We start from the raw sequence: 15,105 nt of genomic DNA on the forward strand, positions 1-15,105 counted from the left end.
TTAAGAAAAGAAAAAGGAGTCAAAGGAAAAAAAGTGAGTCATAGAATCTATTTACTCCTGATTGTACACAGAAGTGACTTCAGTAGCATCACCAACATCTGAATGTTTCACAAGCTACATCTATCTGTACCCTCCAGACACGATTAGGCAAACTGCTTCCACTGATACGAGAATAACAACCCTGTGGAAACTGGTGTTTGGAGATACAGAACAATTACATGAAGCAGAAGAGTTCATCAGTGATTTATCTGTATGGTAACAATAGGCTCTTTGAGATCAAAGTTTGAGAAGGTGTCCTGTTGTGGAACAAATGCTCCCCAAATTCTTCTGTATTAGTATTATAATACTGAAAAGTTAACTGCTACAGCAATATTTACATGCAGACACATGTGTTGGGGTATTTAGTTATCACTGAGCAAGTATATAATGTTTCTATTGATTTTTTCTGTATTTTCTCTTGTCAATAGTTGATAAAGCTCTCCATCTCTCCATCAAACATATCAGTAACACTTCAGACTGACTATGTACAGGAAGGTAAGATAAATCTGTTCCCCCCACTCTGTAGATATAGTAATTATCTCTACAGAGCTATAAACATATACCAAGGACTTGTTGGAACAAAAATAACTATAATAACTATATAATTGCTGGTACAAAATTAATGATCATTACTGGGTTGGGTTATTATTGTTAACAGGCTCAAACAGCTCAGAATTAATTCAGACAAAACCAGGTGCAGAACACCAGTTGTGAAAGATCACCATTTACAAGTGGGAAGAAGCAAATTTTCAAAAAGGAGAAGCTAGAAAGAAGTCAAAGAATTGCCTGTACATTGGGCACCAGGGGAGGAGCCACTGAGTTCTGAGAAGATAAAGCAAACCAGGATGGTAAAGGCCAAGGGGATCAGAGGAAATGCTAAAAGCAAAAGAGGAAAAAGAAAACGGGTACTTCAGCCATGGGAAAATACCTCATTAACTCTTCTCACCACCTCCAGCCTGCTCCTTTTTCGTAACAACCTCCATTCTCAATGTGTGTGTTTGCCTGAGTTCAGAACTGTTCAAGGTTCTCCTTTCCCCATGAATAATGGTTTATTGAGAGCCCTAAGACACCCACAAAGAGCAGCGATCTTCTCTTCAAGAAGCCTCATTTCCCAGATCAGACATCAGTGACACATTCTGGCAAAACGTGCCTCAGCATTTGCGCTACTCTTGACCCAATTACAAATGGATGAAAACATTGGACTTGCCAATTATCTCACGAGAGAACCTGGAAAGGGAATTCAGCTTCCTCACGGAAACTTTTCTCCTCTTGCTGTAGTGCCAAGTGCCACATTTGAAGTTACAGGGGTATATTTTTTCCCCTTCTTCTTGCCCGAAGGTCAACAGCAAAGAACAAACACAAAAATGATCCATATCTATACAGCAGATGGAACTTGAAAATCTTTGAGCTGGTTGAGGGCACATGTCAGATGCTGAGGAGACAATGACATTCACAGGACAAAGGGACAATGTAAGGGCACAACTGGTACCACAGCCCACCTGGCACTGGTTATTAGGATTTCCTAACCTCGCTATCTCATTTCACAGAAGCAAATTAGATGTATTATTCTATGTAATCGTAAGTCTTGCTTCAGAAAAATCACCAATTCAGTAGCCAGGCTGGTTTTATTAAAACAAAGGAAGATCTCTGTCATCCAAGGAGCTCCCTGCTTTGTGAACTAACGTATAAACTAAAATTATTTAGGGATGTGGGGAATGAATGAGCAAACAAACTGCTCCTAAAGAAAAGCCAGGTAACATAAAAATCTAAATTAAATAGAAGTAGTGATTCAAAACTACCCTTTAAAAGAGAAAGAATCCTGTATTATTAGTTACTTTTTCAAGAATAACAATATTATGGCAGTTCATAGAAAACGTAGAGCATTTAAAAGACTACAAGAACACAGCATGGTATAAAAGCCTTTGTACTGCTTTGACTTTTATTGACCTACATGTCAATTTACTCCTCCCCAAGCATTATAACCCTAGGTGAAAAAAAATCTAAGCAAGCCTCCTAGAAATGGAGAAATCCAAGAGCTAAAGTGGAATGAAACTGTTACCCAGAAATTCACCAGCAACACAAAAGGTAATTCCTGTGTGTCAAGTTCCTTTCCTGAAAATATATTAAAACTTGTATTTCAAAGAAGCAGTAACATTATTTTATTTCATTAAAATCTGGTAATGCACTGAAATCTTAATTTTTGTACTTTAGCTGTGATTAAAGCATTAATATATTCATATTTGAATAAAATCTACCCGCTTTGTATACTATCTTTTACAGTAGCTGAAGAGCTATGTGCAAGTAGAGACCTTGGATAGGCAATATAAGAATAAATTAATCTTTTCAGTAACAGTGTAATAAATTGTTCTGCAATACTCAATCACAGCCGTCTTTAGGAATATACTAAGAAATATGTAATCTAAACATTCGCTACTCTTTCATATGGAAAAGGATTTAAGGAAGAATAAATACCTTTAATAACGGTGCTTTCACATCCTTTGCTAAACATTGAACAAATAGGTCCTTCAAAACACGCTGCTCTATGTGATTAACTCTAATTATTATTTAAATTTTTTTAAATGCCCAGCAAATCTACTTTTCATTCAGCGAAGCAAAATGGCCTCTTCTCCTGTTTCATTGCACCTCGACTGTCACATGGAGCAGTCCTAAAGCATATTGCTGCCAAACATGGTTCAAAATTAACAGGTTTTTCAAAGCCCTGTTTACGTAAACTCATTAAATCACTGATATCTTTGTCAGAGACTGACAAATGTTTCAGAAAGGACATTGGCCAATAGCACATTCGATGGTCAAACATGCTTCTTGGAGAATATATGCAAATATTTTAAAAAGTTATTAAAAATACGTGCCATAATTCCATACAGAACACCAGTATTGTCTGTTGAGCTCACTGCAAAGACAAAGTGAATCCTAACACAAAGACTAGAGGAAGGAACGAAGAACAATTTATTTCCCCAAACGGAAAAATATCTGCATCCTTGAAAGCTGATAGATTCTTACTAGAATTTAAACAAACAGCTCTTCTAATCAAAGGCAACTGCGCTTCCCTCCCTGATTTACATGACATTCTCATTGGCAGCAATGTTCAAGTGACTGTACAGGGATATTCAAAGAAAAGCCCTGTAAAAAGGCCAAAGTTTTTTGCTATTAAGACTGTTCAGGTTTCCCTAATAGCTGCGATAATTTCCAGCTTTCTATGTAGCACCTGTAGTAGCATTATATATCCCATTGCAAAGAGAAAGCACAATCCAACTTCGGGCTCCAACCTTTGCCAGAAATGACCCCCAACAGAATGAAATAGACACACTTACAAGAAACCTCCCAGATTCTCTGAATTTGCTTAAGATAGTCTCTTTACCTTTGTATTCAGTGTTATGCAGAGCAATATGCATAATGCTGGCGTGTAGACAGAATAGTTCTGTATCATTTTAAACCAGTTTTTTTTTTTTAACTTGAGTGCCATGCAAACACAACATCAGGAATGTGGGCAAGAGGATGATATAACTTTGACAAGGCACTCTCAAAGAGCTCTATAGTTACGATGCATCTATGTTGGGCCAAAGTAAAAAATGCAAAGATAAAACCCTTCAATAATTTCAGTCTTTGTTCACTGTTACAATAAAGTGGAGAATAAAGGGCAAGGTTCACTTTTTCAGACGCCACCTGTACATCCTCTTCAAAGCATTCTCACAAAAGTATCTCTCATTTTCCTTGGAAAACCATAATGGTGGAAATGGAGAAATAAGTCCTCGCTTTGCAACGTATCCCTCATCCTCCCCCAACCAGCCGTTTGTTTTCCAATAGACTTACTTAAGCCACATTTCAATAGTCTGAGTCACCCAAAGGTAAAAGAAAAAATTAAAGTTAATGTTCAATTTCGTTAAGCTATGTTAAAGTTGCCAGTGAAAGACACAGCCCACTAGTCTACAGGAAAGTAAAGTGAAAACGCCTCAATGTCAGAGTCGTATATCTCATAGGGAAGGCGGTGGTGCGCGGAAAACATACATCATTACAGACGCCTTCCCAAAACGTCCAGTTTTGGGATAAAATAATCCGTGCATGATAAGTAATTCTAATGCTGATTAGTAAAGATTATTTTCTGAATACTCTTTCAACTACAAAATCACCTCCATCTTTTTAAACATTGCCATTGCAGGCCTTTTTTTATATAGGCTCTTAGGAAAATACACCATGCCATCCTCACAAAATACGTTGAAAAAAATGCTATCAGATAGGTTTTGAACTGAAAACTCATAAAGATCATTTTCCATGCTGACAGTGTGCATTTCATCCAGAAGTTTGAAGAGTCAAATACTACCCCAGCTGGGGGTTATTCTGCCAAATGGCTTCCAACAGTGACCAGAGATGGAGGATGGGAGGGGTGCGTGTGTGTGTAGGAAAATAAACGTGATGGTGAGCAAGCCCAAAGCCACATCATCTTATCAAACACCCGACATACAGAGGCAAACACACAATGCAAATCTAGAATACCAAACTGAAACAAAAGGACATGAACAAAATGAAATAAAGGCATTTGTAAGTTACCTGCAGAGATTTCAAAACAAAACAAAAAAAAAAGCATCCGGATGAAGCAGATATAATTCACATGGATTTGCCCAGGAAGGAGAAAAGGAGGGGGTGAGTGTGAGGGCTGGGGGGGGAGAAGAAGAGATACCTTTTTTTTTTTAAACAAATCCATCATGAAAGAAAATGAGACAAGATTATAAATAGGCCGAGTTATAGCGCACCATGGGATTTTTAATCTGGCTACCTGTGGTTTTTGCAGTTAAAGCCCCTATTCAGCAGTGGGAAAGGAGGGGGGAAAGCGGAAAAAAAAAAAAGAAGGAAAAAGAAAAAACTAAATCACGTCTATGTGCCAGTTTCGCAAATGCTCACCCAGGGTGCAGCACCAACAATGCTGCCAACGGGAACCACTAATTATCAGCATTTCCTAATAAGCGGCCGCCTTTCAAGCATTATTGATCATTACCTGCCCGTCTCGCTTCCTGCATTCTTGAGTTTTACTCTCGTGCTCTGCCATGGCAGCGCGAAGCTGCTTCTCCAGTTTCTCAATTTCCCGTTCGTGGTCTCGGACCAGGCAGTCCTTCTCTGCGTTGTGCTGCTGGAATAGGTGCGTCTTCTCCTGTTCATGCTCCAGCTTCAGCTCCACTATCTGATTGGACAGTGAGGAGTACAGTTCATCAATAGAACATCCTTGTCGTCATGACAACTCGTCTACAGCTTAATTTCCCCTTAATTTCATCAAGTTGGCAATTTTATTTTTACGTCACTATTACCTCACCTTTTAAAAAGCCACCGCTAGCGTGACAGGATTCCTCCAGACAATCCCAACAATGGAGACAACCGAGCAAATCCAGCGCATCCTTTAACCAATGTGTTAGTACAAATGTCGGAGCGGACAAAAAGAGAAAAGATAGGGGGGAAAAAAGAACATGGCATTGTCGCCTTCTGTGCACGGTCCCCCCGGATCCTGCTGCTGCTCATCAGCAGGGCTGAGGATCCTAAATGGTTAATAGGCAGCCTGCTCTCCCCTTCGCTTAAGTATACACACACAACCCCCCACCCCAGCAATTAAACCTTTTAAAGATTTCTTTATGATTTCCAAAGCCAGTGCTCTTCCCGTCAATACTCAACGCTGTCGTATATAGAGTTGTAGTTCTTTAAAATAAATAAATAATAAAAAAGGGGAAAATTATAAAAAACAAAGCTCTATTATCCCGTTGTCAGCTACGCTATCCCAACATAAACAGATGTATGTGTTCCAGAAGGGCACCTGCTGTGCCGCAAGCTTGCGCCATGATTTCATAAGAAGTCCCTCTATTCTCAGGATCCTTTCCCAGTCCGCACCACACTGGATGCTGTGACCTTGGCCAGTCTTAGCCTCTCCCTGCTAGACTGAATGGCAGCCCGAGACCAAGGGCCTGGTTGCCGCAGCTTTGATACTAATCCTCCCCGCCTGCGCACAATGGCACCCTACCTGGCCTGCACACTGGAGCAGCCAGGCTGCCTTTGAAGCAGGTGATGAATAGGGACGGCAGGAAGCCGCTTCCCCACTGAACTCCGGGCCACACAGCTGCTAAGAACAGTCACTTGGATTTTTCTTCAGTTTTGGTGGATTTCGGAAAGGGGGGGAAAGTATAAAAAAAAAAATAAACGCTGTTATCGTGAATATGGTGGGGTATTTGCAGCATGAGAAAAAAAAACAAGAGAATGGGAGGAGGCGGCTGTGTGTGCGCCGAGAGCGCCCCAGCACCTTATCTTAAAGCTGTAGCATTCAATTCTGGGATAATATTAGCTGTTTGTGTGGTTTCAAACCTTAAACCTGAAAGCCAAGTGAAACAAAAAAAAGATATAAGCAGTTTCTCAAGCTACAGATGAGCATATTCAGGGTTTAAAAGTAAAATATATTACCCATGCTGTGGCCGGGAGCATCTTCCAAGAACGAAGCGAGTAGAACAGATGTAATATTCTACGGTTTAACATATCTACATTATTTAATATTACTAAAGAGCTCATCAACAGATGTCTGAAGTCCCCAAAGGCATCAGCTCCCCAGGAGGCACACATTATCTATGCTGGGCCTGGGATCCATACAAGAAGTTCTTTAAGTCAAGGGTTTTGCCCAAAGTTTGTGTACAAACCAGTACAAAACTGGTTTCTTTCCAGATGCCAGCAGTGTCCTTAGTGCGCCTAAATGAAAGGCTTCTTACCCCTAAGATAATTGTATAGGCTTTCCTTGAGTTACAGGAAAAACTGTCTAGTGTTTTTTCATAAATCAGACCTCATTAAAGAAGATTCAACAAGAAGGGAGGTCTTTCTATTCAAAGTTTATTTAATTACTGGATTTTCAGCTGGTTGTGCCATGTAAGGTCAGTTTGTTGTGGGAACTCCAATCTTGAGGTTTTCACTTTTTAAACTGAAGACAAGAAACAGCAGCAGGCAGGGAACACACGTCCAAAGGGAGGGAGGAGGAACAGAACCTGCTCTTCAACCAGTTGCACTGGACACAACCACCACCAGTTTACCCAACCAAAGAGGTTACAGTTTTTTTTTAAATAAACTCTTCACAGCATTTATCTTATAGACACAACATTTCTGAAGTGAAGAGGTGGAAAGAGCTAAAAGAGACTGGTCCTTCTGCATGCAGGCAAGGTGTCCCTCAGTCTGCCCCATGGGAAGAGGAAGGATGGTGGTGTGAAGGAAGGTGTTTTATAACAGGAAAATCTGTTGAAGAATAAAACCCCTCATCACTTGATGCAAAGTACTCCCCTTGTTGGTTTTGTTTTGCCTTTTAGATGTTACAGACAGGGAGTAGAGATGGAGAGAAGGACAGGGACCACAGCGTTTTCATCCCTCAAAGATTAGAAAATGAATATTAACAAGTACTCAACATTTGCGACCAACAAAACAGCCTTTCCTGTAAAAATAACTTGAAGTGACTGAGTAGCTGTTGGACTGCACTGGTGAGCACCCACTGAACTTCCTGTTCTCCACAGAACTGCTGCCAAGCTCTACAGTTTCTCTTCCACTCTCTCTCTCATTCTTGTATTATTGCTGGGCTATTTTTTAAAGGAAAAAAATTTAACGTATACTAACAAAAGAAATAATAAACCCGTGCTGATTTTCAGCAACAGGAAGCTGCATAAAAATTATACTTCATAAATCATTATGGGTTCTGTCTCCAATTTGGAATAGTGTCTTTATGAATGAGATAACAAAACCATGTCCTTTGGGTTGAGATCTTTCTGCATCTACCCTTAGGCGCTTAACACTTCATCAAGTGACATTAAAATGTCTGCTCAACTACAGCATATAAGCATCTAGAAGGCAGACAGTTTTAGGTGCTCTACATTGTAGCCATGCAAGCAACACGATATTCACAATGGGAATTGTGAATTGGCGATGCTGAAAAGAAACATTCATTAAATAATAGTGTGTGCCCCATTACCATAATCAGATCATCTTCATTGTGGCTTAGATGTTCCCTCATTTTGCCCTCCCAAAGACGAAAATCTATTATTCTCTTCTCTGTACATCTGTTCCTATCTCCAGCCATGGCCTGGGTGCTAAACCAAGCAGGACTGAGCTGACATATCTGTTGTTACCCTGGAACACTTACTACCAAGTAACACGATATTTTAAAACTATGATCTCCCTTTACATGAATCCTTCATATTTTAATTCTTTCTGCACCAGCATGATAAAACCTTATTCAAGGCAACAGCCAACAGCCCATTTACTAAGCCACCACCAGAAGGACACCATTTGTTTTTACATTTCTGCTTTCGACTGAAATGTAATATTTCCTTACTCTTGCAGACGAAAAAAACCCCAAAACTTTAAAAGATGACAAAATTCTTCACAAAAAAAGCCAAAAAAATATTAATTCATGACAGTCTTCTGCTATTCACTCACAGAAATACACACAAACTGCCAAAAAGATCTGGCAGTGTGGTTCACGCCCATCTTACACAGGACACCAACATCCACAGCTGCTGATGAATGATGGGCTTCTAATGCTGGCAGACCTAATGGCACCCAAATGCAGAGATGCTTTAGCGTAACTTGCTAACACAAGGGACAACCTAATAAAGGCCTGAAGTAAAATCAAGCTGCTGCTAGTGCTTGTTCACTTTGTGCATCAGAAGAACAAAGCTCTACAGTAAATAGCCTACTGGTTGCAGAAGATATTTTCAGAAGCCAAATACTTGTAATATAATCAACATCAGCAAATACCTTTTTAAAGCCCCTCATATAGACAAGACCTTCTACTATCCAGTTTGTGCTTTTACATCACACGCTAATTTTAGGCTTCTCAATTTTAGAACAATTTTGACTTGTTCTTAAGAACAAGCATGCCTTTGAAATTCTTTATATAGTCCCCAAAGGAGGCAAAGGAAATTAGTTAGCTCACTGCCTCTTTGAAAAATGTAACTGCTACAATAAATATTTGACACCAAAGTATGAAAATTCATGTAAATTTATGTCCCCAATTCCAGAAATATTGTAAGTAACACCTATATAAAATATGGGTTTGCATGGCAGGATGATTTTATAAGCACTATTTTGGCATGACTGAACTTCTGAGGGCAGGAGAAGCCACCAGAAAGTTATACATGTCAGTTCTTTAGCTGAACACATTCATTACAGCACATCTATTTTTCAGTGATTCTACTTTACAAGCATTTAAGAGTGTAAATCAGGTGTCTTCATTATCATTACTCTGCTCAAAACCAGCCTTAACCTCTGCCCAGCACAGCACACAACACATGAGCTATCCCCACACAACAACTCTGGTAAAATCTAGCATTTTCTGTCTCCTAAGCCTATAAATAAATGTGCATGTTTCATGAGGATATGGGGATTACCCATCTCCACAAATACACTGCTGCTAAAAGTAATCTGATATAACAGGCTGGAGGATCGAGTATTAATCATGCTGGGCTCTGGCTTAGCATAACTTTGGGCAGAAAAGAGGAATCTTCACTGCAAGGAGGGAGTGCACCAGAACTACTTTGCAGCAGAAAAATTAAATGGATTTTAAAAGTACACTTCTTTTGAGATTTTGCTATAATTTGGAACTCAAAGTATTCCCAAGATACAAGGGTTGTAATAAGCCAAGGGCAAATGGGACAGTGGAAAATACATCAATGCAGAACCACATATTACAACTGAAGTAGCAAATACATCTAGGATAATGTACATGCATAGCGAATGCATTTTACTTACTACCTCATTGCAGGCTGCAATAATTTAACAGGCATGACTGTGTTTCCTGTTATACTTCACCTTATAATCAATCACTAATAACTCTATTTCAACTGCAAACTAAGAACTGCAAGAAATTCTCTAAAAGAGATGAGCTGGTCTTTAGCCAAACCACACTTTGATTTATTCTCCCCTCTACTACAACATACCTGCATGGTCTCACTGTGCATATAAAATGATATACCTGAGCTGTACATTTTTACTTAGAAAAGCATTTCAGAACTGTAATGTTTGTAAAGCATGGGCAGCACAAACCTCACCTCAGTCCTCCTATCTTCCCGCCATGAGTAAAGTTGGTTTTAAATCAGCAGTGTATTGGAAATGAAGCTGCATCTGGGTGATTAAATCATGCTTAGCACCACGATCACCATCAGCAGGTCCCACTCCCCTCCCCAGCCGTGCTCCAGTAAACCCAATGTGCTCTGCAAACAGAAATATTGCTTTCAAACTGATATACTTTGAGTCACTGCAAATCCCTGCTTGTAGCAGGCTCTGGTACACAGTTTACTGTACACAGTCTTTGTTTAGGGATTCAGAGTTTATCCAAGGACATCCTTTAAACACAGAGAACTGACTTCAGAGGCGCTCGCAGCCTGACTTGCCATTTACTGCAGGCACCAATTTATGCTCCTGGAATCATCTTCTCCTCTCCCTCCTCCCCCTCCCAAAGTTGATTCTGTTTACTATACAGGGAGCTTAGGCTTTTAACTCTGAATCACACACATGTTAGATGCCTGCAGGAGACAGTGTAAATTCTCGTCCGTTTCGTTAACAATTCTGTAAACAGCAATGGTACAGAGATTTCCACCCACTCTTTACTTGCAGGTTAAATTCATATCCTTTTCCCATTTGTGAGTTTTACCTCTATCATCAAGTGAAAAGTTGATATTGGTGACTGGAGAAACTATTCCTCAGATATTCAGCGCGAATGGCGTTCATCTGCATGTTAGGATGGTTCAAAGGAAACATTTATGCATCCTAGATTAATTTATTAAGTGAAATTTATGCAGCTTGTTGCTGATGACATGAAAAATTTAGAGCCTCTGTTAATGCGCTCATTTGGCCTCCATGCAAGAACAGGCTGGATTCCAATAGACTATATACAAAGAGGAGAGGAACAAAGCTTTTGACAAAGCCTCTCCTTAGAACCAAACTAGCATACTAAAAATGGATAATATATAAGGTAATATACCAAAGAACAACAGGACTATAAACTCACCATGTCCAGTGTAGAAGTATCGTTTCACCCTTCCTTAGAAAGGCAGAGTGGCCTCGGTTAAAGCAGGAGGTACTGAGGGACGCTGGCTCCCCAGGAGCCAAGCTCATGCTCAACGGACCCTTCAGCCCACACTAAGCCTCCGACTGACCCCTTCTGCAGGACTTGCCTCCCCAGTGCTCCTGGTCCATGAGACCAAATGACATTTCCAGCCTAAATAGCTCTAGGCTCCATTGCAATGCCTTTTCACAGCTACTCAAATTCTTTTCATGAACAGAACTTATTTTTCCCTTAGGAGCTTCCTTTCCAGGTCCCATCCCCAGTCACAGCAGTTTCTTGGCTTTTAACACTTAATCCCCACATATGCTGTTATTTTCCCTGTTTTCTCACCAGGTCGCAGCCTTTACACCACTCTCTCGTAGAATCACAGAATAAACCGGGTTGGAAAAGCCCTTTAAGCTCACCCAGTCCAACCGCTCCCCAGCACTGCCAAGGCCACCACTACCCCATGGCACTGAGGCCTCGTCTCCACTGTGTGTGAACACTTGCAGGGACGGTGACTGCAGCCCTGCCCTGGGCAGCCTGTTCCAATGCCTGAGCACCCTCTGGGGCAGGAATTGTTCCTCAGCTCCATCTAAACCTGCCCTGGTGCAGCTTGAGGCCGTTTCCTCTTGTCCTGTCACTTGTTCACTGGGAGACGAGACCGACCCCACCTCACTGCATCCTCCTGCCAGGCACCTGCAGGGAGCCATCAGGTTCCCCCTGAGCCTCCTCTTCTCCACACTGAACCCCCCAGCTCCCTCAGCCCTTCCCCATCACACTTGTGCTCCCGGCCCTGCACCAGCTCCATTCCCTTCTCCGGCCCCGCTCCAGCACCTCAAGGTCTCTCTTGTCGTGAGGGGCGCTGAAATGGCGCCTGAGGGGGCACAAAATGGCGGCTGTCAGATGAGGGGGTAAATACCACCCCTGGGGGGGGGGGGAAGGGGGGCACATACACTGACCGCAGGGGCTCCGTTTCCATTCCCAGTGAGGCTCTTTAGAACACGCAGCTGCTGAGCTCCTGCACATCTGAATTAAACACCGTTTCTTACCGAAATACCCTTGAGTAAATCCCCAAGGCAAATCTATAAAATAACACCCAGGTCCAAAACGCCGTTAACACCTCCAGCATTTCAAGGAGCCATCACCACAGCCATAACCAACAGCAAAACATCATCACAGACTTGATCATCCAAACACTGGAGACATCTCTTGGCACGGAGTTAAACAGCTAAAAGCTGACAGGAGAGATGCCCAACCATTAAAGTTAATCTAAATAACACTTCAGCACGTGAGATTGTGCTTGGATCCTTAATATTAAACGGTGCTGCTAGCACTGCGAGAGATGTTTGGTTTTAAACATATACTCTTCTGTATAAAAACAATGGTTGTGATTACAACATTCATATTTTACTTGAGAGAGCTTCACTCTTTTCTTTAAATTAACCCCATTAAAAAGTTATAAAACACACAGAAAGATCTAAAGAATATTCTTCCTCTCCTCTCAATAGTGTTTTCCTCTGCTCCAGCACCCCGCTAAAGTAAGACATTTCACAACACTACCTCAGGTACTTGTCCTTGCTGTTGGCAGCTAAGATTACAGACATGCTTTCTTCTCTTTTAACCAGCTGATTCTGCACTTCTTTACTTTCCCTTCTTTAATACAAAAGGCATATTTAAGCTCAGCCAGACCTCTGCCTGGCTCCCAACTTGAAAGCACAGACCATTTTCTCATCTTTAACGTGATTTCAAAGCGATTCTGTTAAATACCCAGTGAAATGTTTCTGAAGGTGTCCCGTTTCTTGGCTAAATAGGGCAAGACAACTCTAATTATTCCTTCACAAGTTTTACAGAAGTCGGAACCCAACAATAAATGTCTCACAAAAGGATTTCCTGAGACAGGGGCAGATTCTTCAGCTTTCCACTTTGCTATGGAAGCATGGAGAATTATTGTTTTAAAATGGAATAAACACTTGAAGAGGAACCAAAACAAGAGGCTTATTTATACATTCAGCTTGGCATCTATCTCGGGAATGATGTGTCCCTAACTCAGCAAAGTAACACCATCCTGCTATCACAATAAGTCATCAAGTGTTTTGTAGTGCATTTTACCTGCTGGGAAAATGACAGTCCATAGACTTTGTCTTTCTTGCTCATCTTGCATCTCAATTTTTTTACACTTAATCATAGCTCTTCAGCAACTATTCATAGCAAAAAAGGGGGTGTAATAGTGACGTATTACTATATTTTTTTATTGAAAAACAAGCAGCCGAATGCCATTTAAACATCAAGATCTCCAAAAGTTCACTGGAAAAGTTCCATTCACAGCAATTTATGAAAATCAGCTTGAAACAAAGGTGAGGACATCCATAACTCTACTGAGATATGGCCCTGAGCAAAGCCCTCTTCCACCATGAGCTCCCCTGGGTACCATAAGAGATGTGCTTTCAGAAAGTGCCCAACTGATGTGGATGTGAGAAACCCAAGCAAATTCATTCACTTTTCAGTCAAATTTCCCTGTCTAAAAAACCTTACTTTAAAGTTTGGGCACGTGTTCTCACAAATGTGGGCTTGTGGAACAGGATTTCAGCAGAAACACTTCCCAGGTATTCTGAGCCAAAGTGAGGATGTCATTAAAAAGTAGCCAAAAAAAAAAAAAAAGGAAAACAGAAAAAAAGGAGGGGGTGCAACAAACCAAACAGGTTTTTTTTTCCTGTGCTGACGGTGCCACAAAGCCCCACTACAGCTACTGCAACCATTTCAAAGGCAGGAAAGGCTGAGGCCTTCGCTGTGGTGTCCACTGGCTTTGAAGTGCCGAGAGCAGCTGCTCCCAGCAGATAGGAACTGTGGTGCTGCTGGAGTTATTTTTTTTCCCTTCAAAATATACTTTCAAATCTAGCAGCTGCGAGGAGAACAAAGTTGAACTAAAGGATATTTAAAGAAGAAAAAAGCCACTGGTTTCTCTCTAAGAGTGTTCTCAGTGGATACTTCAAAAGGAAGTGGCACTGAATCAGATGAAGCTGGAACCAGGAGTGACAATGTGACAGCTGAAACCAAATAGTGCGAGATCCTCAATCTCTGCTTTGCTTTATGAAAGGATTCCCATGTGTTTGAAAAGTTGACAAAATATTGACTGCCATGGTTTGTACGACTTTTTTCCTAATTATTTTTCCAGGAAAATAGATAAAACATACATATATCAATATATATTGATCTAAATATCAGATAAAGATCATGGAATCACAGAGTAGTTAGGGTTGGAAAGGACCTTAAGATCATCCAGTTCCAGCCCCTCTGCCATGGGCAGGGACACCTCACACTAAACTATTTCACCTAAGGCTTCATCCAACCTGGTCTTGGACACTGCCAGGGATGGAGCATTCACAACTTCCTTGGGCAACCCATTCCAGTGCCTCACCACCTAACAGGAAAGAATTTCCTCCTTAGATCCAATCTAAACTTCCCCTGTTTAAGTTTTAACCCATTACCCCTTGTCCTATCACTACAGTCCCTAACGAAGAGTCCATCCCCAACACCCTTATAGCCCCCTTTCAGATACTGGAAGGCTGCTATGAGGTCTCCACGCAGCCTTCTCTTCTCCAGGCTGAACAGCCCCAACTTTCTCAGCCTGTCCTCATATAGGAGGTGCTGCAGCCCCTGATCATCCTCGTGGCCCTTCTCTGGACTTGTTCCAACAGTTCCATGTCCTTTTTATGTTGAGGACACCAGAACTGCACACAATGCTCCCAAGTCAGGTCTCATGAGAGCAAAGTAGAGGGGAAGGATCACCTCCTTCGACCTGCAGGTCACGCTCCTTTGGATGCAGCCCAGGATACGGTTGCTTTCTGGGCTGCAGGTGCACACTGAAGCCGGCTCATGTTCATTTTCTCATCAACCAACACCCCCAAGTCCTTCTCTGCAGGGCTGCTCTGAATCTCTTCCCTGCCCAACCTGTAGCTGTGCCTGGGATTGCTCTGACCCAGGTGTAGGATCTTGCACTT

At 41.4% G+C, this 15,105-nt stretch overlaps 1 protein-coding gene across 5 annotated transcripts in view; it reads right to left on the reverse strand.

Annotated features, from left to right (window-relative positions):
* Positions 1 to 15,105, reverse strand: part of CEP112 (centrosomal protein 112) — a 185,029-nt gene that overhangs the window by 107,929 nt on the left and 61,995 nt on the right. For all 5 annotated transcript variants that reach the window (XR_009743708.1, XR_009743709.1, XM_061455255.1 and 2 more), the window contains exon 19: positions 5,051 to 5,233. Coding sequence is in view for 3 of the 5 variants with exons in the window: in XM_061455255.1 (XP_061311239.1) it covers positions 5,051 to 5,233 (183 nt within the window). In the remaining 2 variants the exon portion in view is untranslated. The remainder of the gene's footprint in view (positions 1 to 5,050; positions 5,234 to 15,105) is intronic.

This window comes from Pezoporus flaviventris, unplaced genomic scaffold, assembly GCF_033815535.1.
Source record: "Pezoporus flaviventris isolate CSIRO_AGI_PZ_B2104156 unplaced genomic scaffold, CSIRO_AGI_Pfla_v1 ptg000020l, whole genome shotgun sequence".
Lineage (NCBI taxonomy): Eukaryota > Metazoa > Chordata > Aves > Psittaciformes > Psittacidae > Pezoporus > Pezoporus flaviventris.